This window comes from Anopheles merus, chromosome X (assembly GCF_017562075.2).
Source record: "Anopheles merus strain MAF chromosome X, AmerM5.1, whole genome shotgun sequence".
Lineage (NCBI taxonomy): Eukaryota > Metazoa > Arthropoda > Insecta > Diptera > Culicidae > Anopheles > Anopheles merus.
The window spans coordinates 3897926-3917901 of record NC_054081.1 but is presented as its reverse complement, the minus strand read 5'-3'; the positions used below and the strand labels follow the sequence as shown (position 1 = coordinate 3917901).

Sequence of the window (19976 nt, the reverse complement as noted above, 5' to 3'; positions counted from 1 at the left end):
ATTGATTTGGTATTAGCGCACGAAACGAAGGATTACCATTATCCCTTGGCGTTGCTAGCGTATACTGCAGCGCAGCGGAGACGTTTCTCGCTCAACTATTATCCATTGATGAATTAATTGGAAGTTTGCTGCCAATGGTTACGCTACGTGGCGTGGCATACAGATTGATTAATATTGTTGGAATGCATCACGGTTCAAAAGAAAACAGCTGTGGCAGTGTAAAACGATGTGTTAGGTAAGTGCGGATCTAGATACCAAAACCTAGGCCGAATGAACAATTTGCAAATGAGAATAAAAACAATACTATCTTCATCACTGTAGTAAACTACCAGGCACCTCCATGTACTAGACGCCACCATGCACTAGGCGCCTCCATGTACTAGACGCCACCATGCACTAGGCGCCTCCATGTACTAGACGCCACCATGCACTAGGCGCCTCCATGTACTAGACGCCACCAAGCACTAGGCGCCTCCTTTTGCCAGACACTCCCACACACCAGGCGCCTCCTTGTAGTTAAAATATAAAGCGAGCTAATAAAGTTGCTCCATAAAATAAACCTTTTCGAATTACTCCAGAGCATAGCTTCGATATAAAAAAAACCAGTTTCAAATTTATCCCATTGCATTAATACTAAATTGCTATGATCGTCATTGGCTGTGATCGCGTGCCCCTTGCAATCCTGCTGATGCTGCTGACAACTTGTCTCTAAATCGACACAACGTTCCAGTCACCCAGTGCAGCGAACAGCTCCCCACCGCAGTACGAGATTTTCACCGAGGCAACAACAACAACAACAACCGCAATCCAGATCGCAACAATCCGATTAGATCCGGTCCGGTTCGGCGTGGGGTGCCGCAAACGTACGGTTTCGGCGACCCTGGCTGTTTGTTTTCATGCTGTGCTGTGCATTCACCTTCTTCAGCAGCGCCATTCCACAGCAGAATATGTGTTTTTGATCTCGGGCGCACCACCATTTTCGCAATGACGCAAATCGTAACACACACACACACAGAGGAGCAAACAAACTGTACGCTGCCGGAGGATTGGTGGGATCGGTTGCCGTTATCAAGCGGCAAAGATGGTTGGCTCGCCAAAGAAAAACGGCCCCATGCTGTGGAAGCGGGTGGGGGGGAGGGGAGGGGGAATGGGTTTGAAGTTGATCCATCGGTCGGGCGTGTTTAAGTGTCGCATGCGAGTAACGGTTGCGCTCTCAGTTTCACCTTGGCGTTCGCGTTTCTCGGGGGGTTTGCTTTGTTCCGGAACGATAGGCGAGACTGGTTCACAGGTTGGCTGAGTGTTTTTTTTGTGTTTGTGGTAGTAAATGTAAAATCCATGCAGCGTGCAAATGAGCCAAGCGACCACAGGTCGCAGGCGAGTGGCATTTGTGGCAATTATATGGTGCAGAAAAAATAAATAAATAAATAATACATGTTTGCAGACAAAACGATACGACTGCCAGTAAATCATCCATTAACTTTAGCTCCTATTTGCAGTAAGCTGCGTTTTGCATATTTAAGTGACCGCGTGCAACAAACAACAACAGTAGCAGCAACAAAACACACACTCACTCACCTTGGAGCAAAAAACGTGGCCCAAGCTGCTACAGCCGCAGACTATTACCGTAAAGCACGCTGAAAACTAGCATTATTTTATTTTTAAACCCATCTGCAGCCCATTTAAAACGATTAGTGTAGTGGAGTAGGAGCTCATCGGTTTGTGCTGGGTCCAGCTGAGAACAGAGGAGGGGGGGGGAGGGAGGAAAGCAATAAACGTTTGATTTAAATCGACAAATTTGAAACAGCTCCGGCGGTCGGCGGTTCGGCGTAGAAACGCGAACGCGGGGAAGAAGCTATTAAACCGGGTTTTGTAGCACAAATGATGAAATAATTTACTGGCAGGCTTTTGTAATCGGGTGCATTTGTTTGCGTTACCTCCCAGCTTGGACGGTCAGTAGGCCTTGGGCAGTGAAAGCTAATCGAACGGAGCTCGAAATGGGAAATGAGGCATCACGTATATTATATGCGATATACTTAAAAAAAGTTATATATTTGAAATATGTGAAAGAAAATAGCTTATATTGAAGATTTTAAAAACATCTTTTCTTATTTATGTTCATGGGCTCAAGTGTCATTTAACATCACTTTAAAACTAAATAGATTAAGATTAATTTCATGTCGATTTATTGAGCAAAATGGTTACGGACCACCGACGCCTACATTTTCAATATAAAGCTCAAAAATTTGAAAATAAAAATATGTGCACTTGCCAATGTTTTTGGTTTGCAAACTGAATACCACTTCAATGACGTTTCTTTCACATTCCCAAGTAAATCTGTGTCTCCCAAACAGACAATAGTTGTTGATCACATGTCCTTAGTTGATTATATTATAAAAAAACCTTTTAACAGTTGTAAACAAGGAAATAACCTATAAAAAGAATAAGATAAAGACAAATGTCAAACGCATGAACAATTCATTCCTAGTCTTTTGTTTAACACATTAGCTTATTTTACTATCAAACCGGTCACCTTCGTTTGGGAATGTAAATGAATAACAAGTGTTATTGTTTTTATTTTGTAAAAATTTCTTTTATTTTAAATGTACATAAAATTTAGTTTTTCGTAGTAGAGGATGACCGAGGCAATACTCAAACTCCACGCAATATAAATCAACGATGGAATTCTTTGTTCGTCATTTAATGCTATGTATTTAGTGTTAACCACGAGCATGACACATGTTTTTTCAACATTTCGAACGATTTTATGAAGCAACTGGGTATCATTTCAGGGGTTTTCAAGTGAGTTTAGACTAACAGTATACTTTTTTTGAATAGTCGTAATAGATCCTTGACAGCAGCCCTTTGCCTGCCAGCTTAAGAGCGTTACGTTTATAACACCCGGTGTGACAGATCGACTTCAATATTTATCTGTTAATAATATTTAATTTCATGAACCCATTAGTTTAAACGATTTGTTTTATTTTGTTTTTTTTTATCATGCACACAATAATAGATAATTGATGTGATAGGTTTTCGGTGCTATTGCTTTGATTTTATGAATGCATAACACACATTAAAAGCATTTAACGGCTGAATTGAAATATGTAAGAGTAAACCCACAGGCATAACCTAACCATAAGCTAGATTGAGCAAGTTTTTCAGAGTGACCATATGTGGTTCTATCGATTATCGATCGAATATCGGTTTACACTAAAACTCAATTTTTCTATCTTAAAATATAAGATTTTTCTAAGTATTAACCATTTAACCAAAAAAAATTAGATTTTAATGAATTTTATGAATGAATGAAGAGTTATTACCGAAAATTGCCGAATTTGCTTCAGAATTCCTACCTAAAACCTCTAAAAGCAATCTGGTCACTCTGCACCAGCAACCGGTCTGCTGAAGTCAATTGCTCCTAGTCAATAATCAATTGCACGTAATCAAAAATAGACGATGCAGGTCAAGAATCTATTGCCACTATTAAAAAAAAGTATGCTGCTAGTTTAAACACATTTGAAAGCCCCTGTACATCTTGAGTTGTGTTTATTTGTTGATCGTACATGAGCTGGGGAAAAAGTGAACTTTTTTTAGTAATTTCCGCAGCAGTTTTTGCCTCAAAATAACTTAATAGGCTAATATTACAAATACAGATTTGGAATAGAAAAAAAAAATTAAATGGATGATGTTTTGAATGCATTGCTGTGAATGCACAAAATAACTACGAAAATATTGTTTTTTTTTTTTAAATTACAAAATGAAAAAAAATGTAACGAAAAACTATCAAAAACATGCGCCCCGGTTCAAACAAGCCGAGTATAGGCGTCCAATAAGGGCTTCGTCGTTATTTTTCTTCTATGTAATGATTTTCTTGGTAATTAAAATGTCATATTGCATACATTTAGGCGTTTACCGAAGCTGATCAAAGAGAATTGTTTACCTTCTCGACCGCAATATTGAAACTTAATGTATCCTTTTACAGCGCCTAAAGGTATGCAAATGTACGTACGTCTTACCGTCTCCAGTGCCCCGCAATCGTTCGGAGTGTGCAAACACTGTAATATCGCACCACCGGGTCAGAGCTGTGAGCCAAAACTGTCAGCTTACATCAACCCTCCAGCTGGACGGACATGAAACAATTACACTCTCCGAAAACCGTGCCCTTCTCGAACTGGCAGTGGTGCTGCTCTACACAATCCACCCACCGCTCGCGCGCAGCCCAGTACTGTCGCACAAATAGCACACTTTTCATTAGAACGAACTACCCGCCAACCGGTGCGGACTGTGTTTCGGCAGTGCGGTGCATCAGCGGCTCGATCCACCAAACGAAGGCGCTTCATCCAACCAACTGTGCCAACACTCCTCCCCCCCCCCTCCCTCCCCACCCTTCGGATTAAAAAAGATTCCAATAAGGACTACCTTGCGCTGCTGTCACGCAACAATGGTCATTTTAATTTGTAATTATGTTCCACCGCACCGGGTAAAGGTGCGCGCACGGTTTGGCACGGTTTGCTCTGCAAAATGTGGGTCGAGCGTGTGTGTGTGTGTGCGATTTCAAACAGCTTCACACTCTCTCGCATCGTGCCGCTCGCTCACTGTGGTCGGAATAATCAATCAACATAATAAACCACTCATTGCGGATAAAATGCGCCGGTTTTTGGTCCCGCGGCAACGTGCGTGATGGGAACCGTGGGAGTGATAAGACGGCCGTTTCGGGGCCGAACGCATACGGCGAAAAGCTTTCAGGCCGGTGCTAATTGGGAGGCACCGAAGCACCGGGCGGGTGCGTGTAAGTAGCCGCACACCCTTCAACATTCGCAGCTCACGCTCGGGCCGTGGCGTTACAAATGCGCGCAAAAGTTTCAGCACGCAGTGAATAAACGCAAGCGGAAGAAGGTGGAGGGGGAGGAGGGGGGGGTTGAGAGGGTGTGAAAGCTGTCCCCGACCGCTAGTAAAGCTGGGGCCGCAATTTTAACCATGTCCGTACGCGCTCAATCGTCACCTTTTGCCGGCTGGTTTTTGTGTCTTGCCTGTTGTGTTTTGGCCATTTTTTCATTCGGGTTTCTGGTTTTGGGCGCTTTTTTCACTTTTTGCCTTGTACTCTCGGCTCTCTCCTCTCCCAGTCACGCATTCCCCAATCGGCCCAGGATGGACGGATGAACGGACTAAAATGAACGGAACAGTCATTTCCATTCCGCTTCGCCTGCTAATGAGAAAAATGGCAACAATAATCACAACGATTAATAATAATTACGAGCGGACGGTGTGACTGTATGGGTGTGTGTGTGTGCATGGCAATGGCGGTTCAAATGGCGGTCCGGAGGCTTTTAGCTGTTGTAAGCGTTGTTGTTGCTGCTTCGCATGTTCGTTTTTGTGTTTCGCTTGCCAGGCGCGGAGGAAAGAAAATTGGTACCGCAATGAGTACCGGAACTGTATTACGGCTGTCGCTTGGCCCATTGTGTCTGCCCTTAATCCACGATTGTGCAGAGCATAGGCAGCAATAGCGCGCACCCACACACTCACACATACGCACAAAAGCAAATGAAAAGCAGAGAACAGCGCAAAAAAAAACAATATCCTCCGCGTAGCTCATAATGATGGAAACCAGAAATGTTCCCTCACGCGCTACTTCTTGGTTGAGAGTTTTTAGTTCGATCATTCGCTCCCGGGCTTCTACCCTTCCTATCCCTACTCTACCCAGCACTAGTGATGGGAAAATGAATATCAGAAGGGATTCGAATCTTGGAGGCTGTTTTACTCCAAATTATTATTTAACTTTTTTTTTAACAAATTATTTAACTTTTCAGTACTTACATCATAATTAGTACAGGTCCCCAAGGTACGCGGACGTTCATTAAATATCAAATTAAATAATTTATTTAACTATAACTTCCCAATTGCAATCAGATTCCCAACCGTACCGCAATTCCAATCCCAGTCGAATCGCAATCCCATTCCCAATAAGAATCCCAATCGAATCGCAATAAAGTCCCAATCGCAAAGGAATCTTTTAGGGATTCAGATCCTACAAATGGGATCCTGATCCGATCGAATCTTTCTAGGGCTTGAATCTTCGAATCCTGAATCTCCCAACACTGCCCAACACTACCGATTGCATCTCTGCGGGCACAAAACACATGTATTTCAATTAGGGATTCGCAAACGATTTGGGCGAAGTGGAGCGCCAGCGTGTGTGGGAGCGCCTTCATCGAACTTTGAATGCAGGCGTCCACAAATTCACACTCAAACTCACACACACACACACACACACACACACACACACACACACACACACACACACACATAATCGGCATGCTAATGAGGTACCGATGCTAATGCTCGATGCAGTGTCATATTTTATGCTTTGCGAATCGGATAACAGAGTGCCCGGGTATTCAATCCTTCTTTCTTTCTCTTTTTCTCACTCTCTCTCTCTCCCTCTCTCTTTCTCTCTCAGTCCAGGATTTTTCCGGGCAATATACCGGGCCACCCGGTCGAATGTTAATCATTTTGCGAAAAAGACGCTAGCGGTTAACCCGTTTGTAATGTGACGCTTGGTTTTATTGCCACTTTTTTTCACGTTTTGAGCTGATGAGGTCTGTGAGATATCGTTGGGTGAATATGCCGTTTTTTTTGTCTTACCACGCTTACTAAGGAGCCCACGCTCTTGTAGAGTTTCATAAATTGTGTACTTTGTCCACTTTTCGATTTTTAAATTTTACTTGTGAATGTTAATGTTAGTTTAAATTTTGATGCGTTCGGAACAGTAGCATAAATTGCTTAGCAAAACTCGTGAAACAGACAAAAGTGCAAAGAACAAACCTTATAAAATAACTACATATTGCATACATACAGGCGCATGTTGCTTCAATTATTTGTAGATATATTGGTATTGAATGGCAAGAAGCGTTTTTCTCTTAATTTTGTATTATTTTTTATCGATTATCAATTACATTTCTATTACGATTGCCAATAAATACTCCATAGCGTTTCTTTGCATACTTTTAGGCGTTTAATTATTACGCCCAGAGGAAAATGACTTGCTTTACCATAAAATATAATTAAAAGCACCATATTGCATACCTTCAGGCGTTCTGAACACATGTAATGGAGGTACAGTTGAAAAAGCGACCTTTATGGCTTTTTTTAGCGCTCAAATGACTGCATAACTAAATAAATGCACCAAAATGGAGCATGCCTTTCAGCGTGATAGACTTTTAGCGTCGTGGCACCTTGCTGCTAACGAGTTTGATGACTTGTCTGCCTTGTCAAACAAACAATTCGTCTGCAGCAACAAAGACAAACAAGACTTGGGTTATTGTTGTGTGAGTCCGGAGCGCCTGAAGGTAGGCAGAAAGATCTGCAAATACTACTCCAGCGCCTGAATGATAGGCTAACCAATCAGCAACCGGTAACAAAAATCGCATGCTGGCGCAATTACAAAAGCTTTACATATAATTATAACCACACGCTTAGCTTTACTGTGCTTCAGTTGCGAATCAGTATGCTGGTAAGAACAAAAAAAAAATCGACTCGTCAGCCCATACGTGCTGCCAGATAAAAGTGTACCGGACAGCGAGCAACAACCTTGGCCGGCTTGTTTTGTCCTGCTCGGCGCTCGCCGCATCTCAAGACAGCAGCCGAGCTGCTACCCCCGGAAGCGAAACCCCCCCGGGACCAGATGCAAAACGTTCGCCCATTGTGATGCAATGCCCGGGCACAGAGCACAGCGACGGTGTCCATCAATGAATGATTTCCAGTGCGTCGACAAGGACATATCATGTTGGCATTCACACGGCCCGACCCATTGTACGGGACGGCCCGGCGCAATTTGCCGCCTTGACGAGCCTTACACGTTTCAGGGCTCCCTTTGTCTTTCTCTCTCTCTCTCTCTCTCTCTCTCTCTCTCTCCTCTCTCTCTCTCTCTCTCTCTCTCTCTCTCTCGCTGTCTATCTGTGTACGTGTGTATTGCTGTGTGCAGAGGTAGCGTCTACGGAACGAGCCGGCGGGCCCAAGTAGGCCCAGGCAGTTTATTATTGTCGGTGATATACCGCTGGGAGTTGTTGATGGCGCTGGTGAGGCGGAATGGTGCCGGCGGGACTGCGGGCACTGCGGGAAACGGGCGGTGTACGACTACGGCCGGACACAGCCACTGCTAATTGAAGTTGCTGTCTTGGCTGAATGCGAAGCTCTGGAGGCGTTTCTGCCCTTGCTGCCCTTTTGCTTCCCGGCCGCACGAGACGCAGCCCCACACGGGCGGACACGATAAGGACGATAATAATGACCGTCAGCAGGACAATCACTACGGAAAATCGAACTTTCCTCCATCCCAACCACACACACACACGCTCGTAGACAGCACTGCTCGTCATCGGTTGCTTTGCGGATGCAACAGCTTCGGTCACACTGGACCGGCGCGCCCGACCCGAGTGTCCAGTGGCCGGCGCTCAGCATCCTCCCCCCCCCCTTCCACCCGCTGCATAATTTATTAATGAACGCCGACTATTTATGAAGTATTAATGCGTTTGTTTACGTCGTACGTCGTTCGGACACGGAAACAGTTTCGTTTCGTTTCGGCCGGCCCTGCTTTTAGCCCTGCTGGCGGGCAGCGGGCAATTAGGCTGGGGGGGGGGGGGGGGAGGCAGTTCCAAAAACTACGCACAGAGGGACACACAGGCTGCTGGCAACAGTTGACAGTTGAAAGCGGGCAGACGGATGCCTTTTATTGATTGTGGCTGCTCAGAAGTGGCAGCAAAGTGGGGATTAGTTTTTCAATTAACTCACTCGGGGCACAACAGCGGGACAGACCGGTAAGTAGGAACAATCGGATCGGAAATGTATTCGTCACTGCAAGCTCCTTGCTGATGCCCGGTAGCAAGAGAGAGAGAGCAAGTGTGTGTGTGTGTGAGAGAGAGAGAGAGAGAGAGAGAGAGAGAGAGAGAGAGAGAGAGAATGCAGGTACAACTGAAGGGAAACCACGTTGGAAAAGCAGCAATGAAAAATATATCCGCGACTGAATGGATGAGCGACATTCCTGGCTGGCATAGAAATTCGTTGCAAATGGTGGAAAAATCAAGACAGCCCCGACAGTGATTGTCAACCTCAGTGAACAGTCGAAAAGCGCCTAAAGGTATGCTTAAATATTGTATGTTTTATGGCATGTAATAGCCGCCTAAAGGTAGGCACTTTTTTTGTTAATTCATCGTGTTCTGTATGCGCCTCGATGAATGCTTTCTGTTACACAAATTCAACTTATTTTACGCTTTGCGAAATGAAAAAACAATATTAGAAAACAACGTCGAAAATGTACATCTAAAGTCGCTGCCAGCAAGCGTACACAATCCATCTGCCCATTAATCACCCATCGTTGACTTATATTTGAGCTAGCAGCATGCTTCAAGTTATGCAAATAGCAAGATACAATAAAAAAGCTTTTCAACTATACCTGAACATTCTAATCAAAGCATCAATTATACCAGAACATTTTAATCCATTTTTGGAATTCAATCAATATTACCAATTAGCGAATTTTCGAAGCGCCTAAAAGTATGCAATTTGCTATTTTTATAATTTGTTGATACAAATAAGAGATTAAAGGAGGCAAATCAGAATTGAGCGCTGGGAAAATGTAAAACTAGACTTTTAATTTCATTTTTTTTGATGAAGACACTCTTGAACTCCTTTTGTACTCGCAAAATGAGTTAAAATAAGTAGGAATATTAAGGAAAAAATACATAAAAAAATTCATACAAAACGACTCTTCCTCCATTAAAAAAAACACTACTTCAGCAGCAAGTTGTCCACCACTGTCGCACCGTCGTGGAAGCAAAAGCGGGCAAAGAATGCAAGAAGAAAAGGCCAAAACCTGGCCTGCACCGAAACCGTGCGACTCGTTTCATTATTCATGCTCGCAGCGCTTTCGCGCGTTTTCCGGCAGGAGCTTCCAGCAAGGCTCGTGAAAGACGGGCGAAAGAAAGAGCGAAGAGCGAAGAGCCAAAAAGAAAAGCATTGCAACTACAACTCGTTTGCCGCCGTCGCCAGTGCCACTGCAAGGACTCGCACGCAGGGGCAGAAGGGCTTCGGTGGCGGTAGATTTTTGTGTATCATCGCACCGGGTGAATTTATATCGTGTACCGTCCCGCCACCGCCACCACCCCACCGGGACGGGAAAGCGCATCGAACGCGGCGACACGAAGCGACGTTTTTTTTTTTTTTTTTGCACACCGGCTCGCGAGCGAAGAACGAAGAAAATGCAAACCATTTGCATTCAAATTGACTCCTCTCTCCTCGCACTCGCGTCCCCCAGTTACCCTCGTGGCGTGCGTACGCGTTCTTTTGTTTTCGGACGGTGAAAGGAAGCGAAAGCGGAAGGCAGCGCTGTCAGTTTTTAAAATCTGTTTCGTTTATTTAAATGAGATTCAATTGACTTTCAAATACTTAACTGCTATAGTAAAGAATTCCATACTATGTACAAATTGACAGTTTTGTTCACATACTTTTTGAGTGTTTTTTTTTGTTTCGCTCCAAACGGGGAAGGGTGGTGGGCGGGATAGGGTGGCAGGGCGTGGGCGGAGGCGATCGGAAAGGAGCTCGAGGGCGCTCGCTTTGCCGCCGACTTGAATCTATCTTGCGCGTGGCCGCAGCTGCTCAGACCTGCGATCCCTTTACAATTAAGCTATAACGTGTTTCCCTCCCTGCCCTTCTCCCCTCCCCGCTCCACTGATGGGGATGAGTTGGGCTGGATGGGAAGGTTAGGGGAGGGCTGTAAGCCGAGCAGTGTTGCTTGCGATGCTATAATGACGGTAATTATAGCACCACTTTCCCCTTCCCGAATCGGAGAGCGAGATGACAACATGAGCGAGGGGATGGGCAGGGGCAGGGGAGTCGGGGAGGGAAGATGAAGGTTAAAAATATGTTTATAATACAGTCGAGTGTTGCTCTTTCCTCTTTTTTTCTTCTTCTATCTATAAGCATAATTTCTATTTGTATATATAGCTCTAGTTGTATTTTTAATATGGATGCATGTCTGTGTGTCTGTGTGTTTGTATGTATATATATATATAAACCTATACGCTTTATAATACATGAACAAAAAGAAAAAGTATAACGATTTCGTATGCGCTTTTTATCTGTGTGTATGTACAAATTATCGATAGATTGGATGCAAATTTCCCTCTCTCTCTCTCTCTCTCTATTCCCTCTTACTGGCGTACAATTGTCCTCCACGTGACTACTCTGCGCGTGTTTGCTGCATTCCCTTTTGTTTTTGTTTTTACTAGCATCACGCTTAGCTACTAAGATATATGTATGTGTGTGTTCCGCGTTCCAAGCTGCAAGGTTTGGGCACCAAGATTCGTCTTACCGATTAAGTACTTACTGCCTACTGCTTGAATGAGTTTGAACGATGCACTGTTGGGACAATTCTGTTTGTTGGTTTGTTTTTTTTTTTGTTTTTTTTTTTTTAATGCAATGAGACGCTAGGTCAACCGGGGTGAGGGGTTCGTCGCCTACTGTAATGCAAATGGGCGCCTCCATAAAAACGATACGAATTTCAGTCGAATGGCCTAAGCGAGAAAGGGCGGAAAGTGGGTGAGGGAAAGAAGGTAGCCTCATCTTGCTACTCCATGCTTTCCCCTACTTCCCTCACTCTCTCAATCTCTCTCTCGCTCTCGCTGGAGTTTGTGTTTACGTTGCTTCTGCGAGTACTTACGTGCTATGTTCTATTCTTACGCGAGTAGATTGTTTTTTTCTTCTCTCTCTCTCTCTCTCTCTCTCTCTCTCTCTCTCTTGATTTTCGCTTCTATTACCCCTCCTATCTTCTCCTTCAATTCTAAGCACCGGCTGAAGGGGGCCTAAATGAAATCTTAGCGAAGACGAGCTAAACCTAATAAGAAGCGGCCACGAGGCGAGCCGCTGCGACCGCTGCTTGGCTAAAAATTAATCGCTATACACATATTAAAAAAAAAACAATTTGGTATATTCTCACATGATGCATTCTCTCGGGGCCACAGGCCAGCCAGACCCCCTTGCCACCCCCTGCGCAAGCAAATTAGGAAAGGAAAAACCAATCGCCTCGCTACCAATGTACGGTTTTTGTTTGTTTGCTTTCCTCTCGAATGTGCTCCGTTCGGCTTCTTCGCTGTGCCGCCGTCCCAAAGCACACTTTATGTCTCAGTGTGCATGTGCGTGTGTGTGTCTTTGTTAAACCAAGCAAATGGATACAGCAGTATGGTGGAAGCAAGGTGCAAAGCGGGAAAGTGGTGTTGCGTGCAGTCCGAAGCGCCTGCAAGGTAGGCAAACGTGCAGTGCACGTAACAACAACAACAACAACAACGCAAAAAATGTGCTCAACCGCGCGCGCGTGCATCGCAGCTGGTGCGACACACACACACTCTCACACATTCACAAACGGCACTCACACACACACACACCAACACACATATGGTTGCCAAAAACGGAGAAAGAATTATTTTAAGCTGCTTAGTTTGGTTTTTGTTGTTGTCGTCTCCTTTCGAATTCCTTTGCCAATATGACGTCACACAAACACACACACACACATATACGACCACAAGCACCAGCATGCATCAGCCTGTATGGCTTTCGGTTTGTTTTCCTCTCGTCCAATAATCCACCACCGCTCGTGCCTCGCGTTTGTTTGTTTGTTTCATGACGATTCATGGTTTGGGGTTTTTTTAGGAAAAAAGGCGTTATAATGTACTAAACTCTTTACCCCCGTTCCGAATTCAGCCAAAACATGTGTACTTTTTCAAGCTAAAGCTAGCGTGCGCTCTAACCATCCCAGTGCAGCGAGCTTTTCGTTTGGCTGCCCCCTTTTTCCGTACCTTTTGATGGAAAGTGTTTTGTTTTGCTAGTCTAAAATTGTGTCTAACCTTTGCTGGCCTGCGAACATCTTTTGCGCTCGTGAAAAGAGGGAGGGCGAAGGAGGAAGAGGAGGAGAGGGATGGTTTAACAGCAAATCGTGCTAAAGCAGCTTGCGCGCACATTCGTAAGCAACACGGCAAGCTGCGTGTATATCGCTATATAACCACTCCGAGTATATTTGTATATATGCACACACACACACACACACACACACACACACACACACACGTATGCACACGCAAGTATACACTCGCACGCTCATTGTCGTATTTAAGCTATAAGTAGACGAGCTTTAATAAAATCCTTTTACCAGCAATTGGCTACCTTCTTCCGCTTGTATGCTCACCGTGTCACCGTGGTTGTGTGGTTCGTGTAATTGTTTTTAAAAAACTTTCTTTTGTTGTTTGTAGTGTGTTTTTGGTTTTTTGTCCTGTTTCGTACATTTTTGCTTTCTCCACTTAATAAGGCCACACATTTTGAATCAAAACATAGCGAAACAAACGTTAAACGATCAAACGGTGCTGCTGCTGCTGCACATGTCAATTTTGTCTTTGGGTGTTTGTGTGTGTGTGTGTGTGTGTGTGTTTTTTTTTTATATGTACGTATGTCTGTATGACACGCTCCACACACCTCCATTACATCCTAGGCAGTTGGAATGAGCGGGGTGACAGGGAGCGGGGGCGGATACAAAACGAAGCTGCATACAGTCGCCCCAGCACCGGGGGGGGCCTAAAAGCAGACATTGAAACATTAAGCATCTCTTCCAAATGCCGTCACGTTCGTTTGGCTGGGGAGTATGGCGTGGGAAAGCTACTCCAATGTGCGTGTGTTTTGCTTTGTTTTTGCCCACAAAATTAGACCTTTTTTCGCTATCTGGTAGCGATTAGGGGCCCATCCATAAACAACGTAACAAATTTTTCGTTTTTGGCATTACGTAGTTTGTGGACGATCTCTTAATGCAAGCATTGCACACGGGCGCATTTACAGCCTACGATTGATTACTTCTGGCCAATATGATCTAATGGCCACGCGTGTATGTTCGTGTGTGTGTCGTGGGCTGGTTCCAAGCATTGATAAAATCATTCACACACATTCACACACCCTCTCTTATCCACTCATGAGGAAACGAAAATTAAAATAAAAAATACCTATCCTACACATGGAGACACGGATGCCCCTAGATGGCTGCAAGCCCGCAAAGCAGCACAGTGTGTGAGGCTGAGGGCGATTGAGATTGTGGGGGCGGGTTTTGGCTTGGCGCGGGAGCGAGGAGCGCGAGGAAACGATGGAAGGAGACGGGTGCGGGGCCGCCGCTTTGCACGCTCGATGGCTCGGTGGTGGGTGGGGTGGTGCGGAACCGCCGCCCCGCTAGACGTGGGTCGCCAGCGCCCCCTTGCGTATGTCCCCGTTCGCGGGCAGTATGAACTGGCCCGGGGCCGGGCTGCCCGTCTGTCCGGCGGCCACCTGGCCGCCCTGCTGCTGCTGCTGCTGCTGGGCCGCGGTGCCGGCCGGGTCGCTGCTGCCGGCACTGGTCGACCGGATCGATTCCGGGCTGGTCAGGCTCGAGCCGATGCCGATGACGCTGCCCGAGTTGACGCCCATGTTGACGCCCATCAGCAGGGCGCTGGTCGGATGCCGGCCGGCACTGTACGGTGGCGGCGCCGGCGTCATCGCCGGGTTGGCCGTGCTGGGCGGGGGCAGCGGGGGCAGATGGGTGCTGCTGCTGCGCAGGTACGGATTGCCGTACGTTGCGCTGTACCGCGGATCTATGCTCGGGGCGTTCATCAGGGATGTATCTGTTGTTTTTTTTCATAGCGAAGAGATTAAGGTTGAAGATACAGGTGGTGAGTTTGTGTATCCTAAGACGCTTGTAATGCTACTTTTGTTTTTGGAGCAAAGGTACAATAAAACACCAGCAGAAGTAGAAAAAAAAAAAAAACAAACAAAAAGACTTACTCATCAAACCGGCCGACAGCGAACCCATGCCGCTCTGGATGCTGGGCAGCCCATTGTCCTGCCGCAGCTCACGGTTCCGCGTCAGGCTTAGGTTGCCGTTCGGCAGCTGCCCGTTGCTCGATATGTGCATCGGCAGGTTGTAGTCCTGGGCGTAGTCGACGTACGGCACGTACCCACCATTGCTTTGCCCAATTTTCGCCTGCAGCGTCGAGCCAATGCCGTCGGAATAGTCACCCGAGTAGCTGGAGAGTGGAAGAAAAAAGAACGAAACAAAGACGCTCAATAAATACCGCCCGAATGGTATGCAATGTGCATCGCATTGTATCGTTTTTTACAAAAAAAAGGCAAGCTTACCGATAGTCGTTGGGAATGCGAACCGGGCCGGCTAGCGGTACACCACCACCGCCGCCACCACCTCCACTGACCACTCCTCCTCCTCCTACTCCTCCTACTCCTCCTCCACCACCGCTATTGTTGCTGCCGCCGCTCGACGAGCCCATCATGTTCATTGCCAGCCGGGTCGCGATACTGTCCGTGCCGGAGCAGGTTTCGGAGTACTCGTGGTCGCGGTCTATCTTCAGGTCGCTCACGTTGGACGACCGGTCGCTCTCCTTGCACGTCTTTTCCGTCATGTAATGCTGCTTTGCGGCAAAAAGAAGAAAAAGTAAATATATAAGTAACACAGTTTTCCTGCGCCGCCGTTTCCCCCCCAACTTACATCCGTAATGACGTCCGCCGGTGGCAGCTTCTTGTTGCCCTTGCGCTCGCAGCAGCACAGGCTCACCACCAGCACCAGCACGAACGTGATGAACACGACCGCCACGATCAGTATGATGACGACCGGCAGCGACGACGACTCCATCGGTGCGAACTGTATCTCCAGCGAGTCGCTGCCGTACTCGTTCAGCACGGTGCAGTTGTACACGCCGAAGTGCTGCCGCTTGCTCTTCGGTATGATCAGCGTGGACCGGACGCCCTCGGGCGAGTGGTTCTCCAGTATCGTGTGCTCGTTCTCGCCGCTCACCTCCAGCCCGTTGTACGTCCAGATCACCTGCTTCGCCTTCGGGATCGCGACCGCGTCGCACTGGATCTGCGAGTTGTCGTTCACCGAGCCGTACTGCTGGCGGGGCGACCGGATCGTCGGCGGGCCCTTGAGCTGGACCGCCGCCGTCGCCTCGATGTCCGGGAAGCCGCGCACGCTCGCCTTGCAGCTGTACCGGCCGGCCGTTTCGCGCGTCGCCATCAGCGTGATGTTCGCGCTGCTGGACACGATCCGGCCGGACTCCTCGTGCACCCAGAGGATCTCGGGCGGCGGGTTGCCGTCCACGTCGCAGGCCAGCGTCACCTTCCGGTCGAGGTCCGTCTCGACCGACTGGGGCCGGGTGCGGAACGTCGGCCCGTAGCTGATGTCGAGGATTTCGCTCTCCTCGCTCTTGCCGACCGCGTTGTGCACCTCGCACTTGATCACCGCGTCGTGGTACTCCTTCGAGACGTTGTGTATGACCTGTTGGTGTTGGTTTTGGGAAATGAAAGCGTTGCACTCAGTACTGACGCGTGCGCCTGACAGCTTCACGCTCTGTGCCCGATGATCACTTACCAGTTCCGTCGTGTAGTCGCCCACGATCGGCTCGTCCGCCTTGTACCATCGGTAGGTGACGTCGGCCGGGTTCGCGTCGGCCCGGCACGACAGCCGCACCTCGGCCCCTTCCGGAATGCGACCGCCGGCCAGTGCGCCTCCGACGACGCTCACGCTGACCTTCGGCGCGTACTTCACCTCCAGCTTGAGCCGCACCGACCGGTACGTCCGGTCGGCCGTGTTCTGCGCCTGGCAGGTGAAGGACGTGTTGTGGTGCTCCTTCTTCGGCGTCAGCTTCAGGATCGATTTCGCGGTGAAGCGGCCGGTATCGCCCATCGGTTCCTTCACGTACTCGATGCCCTTGGTCAGCACCGTGCCGTGCCCGTCGATCCAGGTAATCTCGGCCGCCGGTTTGCCGCCGACCGACACACACTCGAGCTCAATCTCCCTGTCCTCGGTCGTGACCAGAAAGTCACCCTGCACTATTTTTGGCGGTTCCGGCGGAACTAATACTGTCAGCGTGGCGAAGCTCGACCTAATGCCGGGAGTACCTGCAGGAGAGGGTACGGTATAAGGAAAGTGTATGTCAGCTAGTGTTGTCACTCAGCTCAGCTCACAAATTGACACTCAGCTCAGCTCACTCATCGAGATTTTTACACGCATTTCCAATTGTGTTTAGACTGACAGCATACTTTTTATGAATAGTCGCAATAGATTCTTGACTAGTATCCTCTATTTTTGATTGCGAGCAATTGATTATTGACTAGGAGCAATTGATTGCAGCAGGACGGTTGCTGGGGCAGAGTGACCAGATTGCTTTTAGAGGTTATAGGTAGGAAATCTGAAGCAAATTCAGTAATTTTCGGTAATAACTCTTCATTCACACATAAAATTCATTAAAGTCTAATTTTTTGATTAAATGATTAATACTTAGAAAAATCTTTGATTTAAGGTTAGAAAATTTGAGTTTTAGTGTGCTCAATTGTAAACCGATATTCGATCAAAATTCAATAGAACTACATATGGTCACTCTGAAAAACTTGCTCAATCTAGCTTATGGTTAGGTTATGCCTGTGGGTCCACTACTGCATATTTCAATTCAGCCGATAAGTGCTTTTGTGTTGTAGTGTGCATTCATAAAATCCAAACAATAGCACCGAAAACCTATCAGATAAAATATCTCTTGTTTTGTGGACGATATATAGCAGTAAAACAAATGCTTTAAACCAGTTGACGGATAAAATTAAATATTATCCACAGATTATTATTCAAGTCGATCTGTCATCCCGGGTGTTATAAACGCGACGCTCTTAGACCGTCATGCAGGGACCTGCTGAAATCAATTACTCCATTGCTCGCAATCAAAAATAGAGGATGCTAGTTATGAATCTATTACGACTATTCAAAAAAAAAGTATGCAGCTAGTCTAAACTCAATTGAAAAACCCTGTATGTACTGTGAGTTTACCATCTTTTTCATTGATTGATTCGCGATATGTTACTCTTCTTATCATACAGTAACTCGCTGACAGATAATTATATCATTAGTGAGGTAAAATTGGGGTAAAGAGTAGTATCTTCATGAGTTATTTCACTTTTAATGTTCCCTAGCAGCTAAAATGCTTTGAGTGAGAATTCATTTTGGAATTGAGTTTCAAAATCTGATTTAACTGTTCATGCCATCACTCCCTCCAAGATATTCTATGAGTTACATATCTCTTTTGAGCGTTAAATCACGAGGAATGATACTCGAAAGGGACTCTTTCATTGTCAAATTATTCTTAAGTTAAATCATTCTTTTGAGGTTTCCCCCGAAATGAGTGATTGTTAAACGTTCGCTCAGAGTGAATTAAACAATCATGGGTCAAATAACTCTTTGGAGAGTTTACCTTCGAGGAATTGCTTAGATCTCCGTACCTAATAGTAAATCGTTCACTGTAAAACATTATTTTTCAGTGAGTTAAGTGATTTTAGGCTGAAATTTTGAAATATTGCGCTAAAAACTTGAGTGAGTGCAAGAACTCTTTCCATCACTCATTATCGATTGAGTGATTTAGCTCTCAGTGACTACTAGTAACTAGCTCCTAGTACTTTTTGATGACTCTTAGTGAGTGAGTTAAACATTTGAGCCCCACTAACTCATACACTCAGAGGGTAACTCACGCTGCTGAGTAGATCACTTCTCCGCTCGCTAAACACTTACCATCCTTTCCGCGGCCCACCTGGCACTGGTACCGTGCCTCGTCGTCCAGCATCAGCGGGTAGATCTCGAGCGAGTAGTCGCCCTCCTCGTCGCTCCCGACCATCGAGTAGCGGTCGAAGCCGCTCAGGTTCCGGTGCCACCCGAGCCCGAAGTCGTCCTTCGTCCACTGGAGCTGGCCCACCTTCGACTCGACCCGGCACGGTAGCGTCACCCGCGACCCCACTATTGCCGTCTGGTTCTGCGGTTCCATCGCAAACTTTTGCACTCCACCCACCACCACCACCACCACCACTACTACTGCTGCTGCTGCTGCCGGCACTGGCCGTGGTAAGCACCACCGTCCGGGAGAGGAGCAGCGCGAACGTGCCGTACACTAGCACCGTAAACCGCAGGCTTCCGTTCGCCATTTTTCTATATTTTTTGTGTGTGGTTTGTTTATTTGTTGATTATCGCAAAGCAGGCTCCCTGCTGCTGCTGTGTCTGCGCTCGATCGTCGGTCGTCTTGGTCGGCAGGTCGCGTCGCAGTCGCGTCGGCTACCGGCCCCGATGCATCTCCGAGTGCTTCAGTACAGCTGTGTACCAGTCGGGACCTGCAACAAAACAGAACAAAAAGATGTAAAAAAGTAGATTAGTATTTCCGCGATCGAAGCGATAACCCCCCCCTTGGGCAATGAAGTTAATTTTACGCCGCCAAAAAAAATAAATAAAAAATGAAGGGAAAACCACCCATCATCAAACCGCCATCATGGGTTTCATTTCGGTGGCAATAACAATAGAGTATGTGTGTGTGTGTGTGTTTCCCCACAAGCAGACAGCGATAGATGATTGTGATGGCCCGTTTACCTGTGTGTGCGCACACGTACCGATGGGGAAGGGGCGATAATAGTCTCCCCACGCTACCACCCTCGGTAGGCAGGCAATTCCCGCCCGCCGATACAAATCGGACCCGTAGGCAGCAAGATTGATTTTCCGTTTCGTAGTTTTTTGCTGCCGCTAAGATGAGGTGAGATGATTCAATTTCTCATCGGGGAGACGAACCAAACACACAAAAAATACAACCAAAAATCAAACAAAAAGACAATCTCTTCCACTCCGCTGGCACCAATCCACGAAAAGTGTGCACGGTGGAAGAGCCCAACAATTATCTGGCGTGCGAGGAAGTAGCCTGTAGAGGCCAGAGAGAGAGAGAGAGAGAGAGAGAGAGAGAGAGAGAGAGAGAGAGAGAGAGAGAGAGAGAGAGAGACAGAGGGAGCAAGGGATGCAAAAGGTAATCCTCTACGGAGGCACACTCGCACAGCACCGTTCCGATCCGTTCGTACCCGCTTCGTTCCCTTCGTTCTTTTCGATCTGATTGAAAGTG

At 46.8% G+C, this 19976-nt stretch overlaps 1 protein-coding gene across 1 annotated transcript in view; it reads right to left on the bottom strand.

The window, feature by feature from the left end:
• Positions 1 to 11750: 11750 nt before the first annotated feature.
• The window catches only part of LOC121587937 (irregular chiasm C-roughest protein-like), a 68948-nt gene continuing 60722 nt past the window's right edge, over positions 11751 to 19976 (bottom strand). The window contains 7 exon segments of the mRNA XM_041905306.1: positions 11751 to 14678; positions 14839 to 15080; positions 15193 to 15476; positions 15557 to 16342; positions 16436 to 16965; positions 18617 to 18884; positions 18886 to 19206. Coding sequence (XP_041761240.1) covers positions 14251 to 14678; positions 14839 to 15080; positions 15193 to 15476; positions 15557 to 16342; positions 16436 to 16965; positions 18617 to 18884; positions 18886 to 19023 — 2676 coding nt within the window. The 5' untranslated portion in view covers positions 19024 to 19206 and the 3' untranslated portion in view covers positions 11751 to 14250.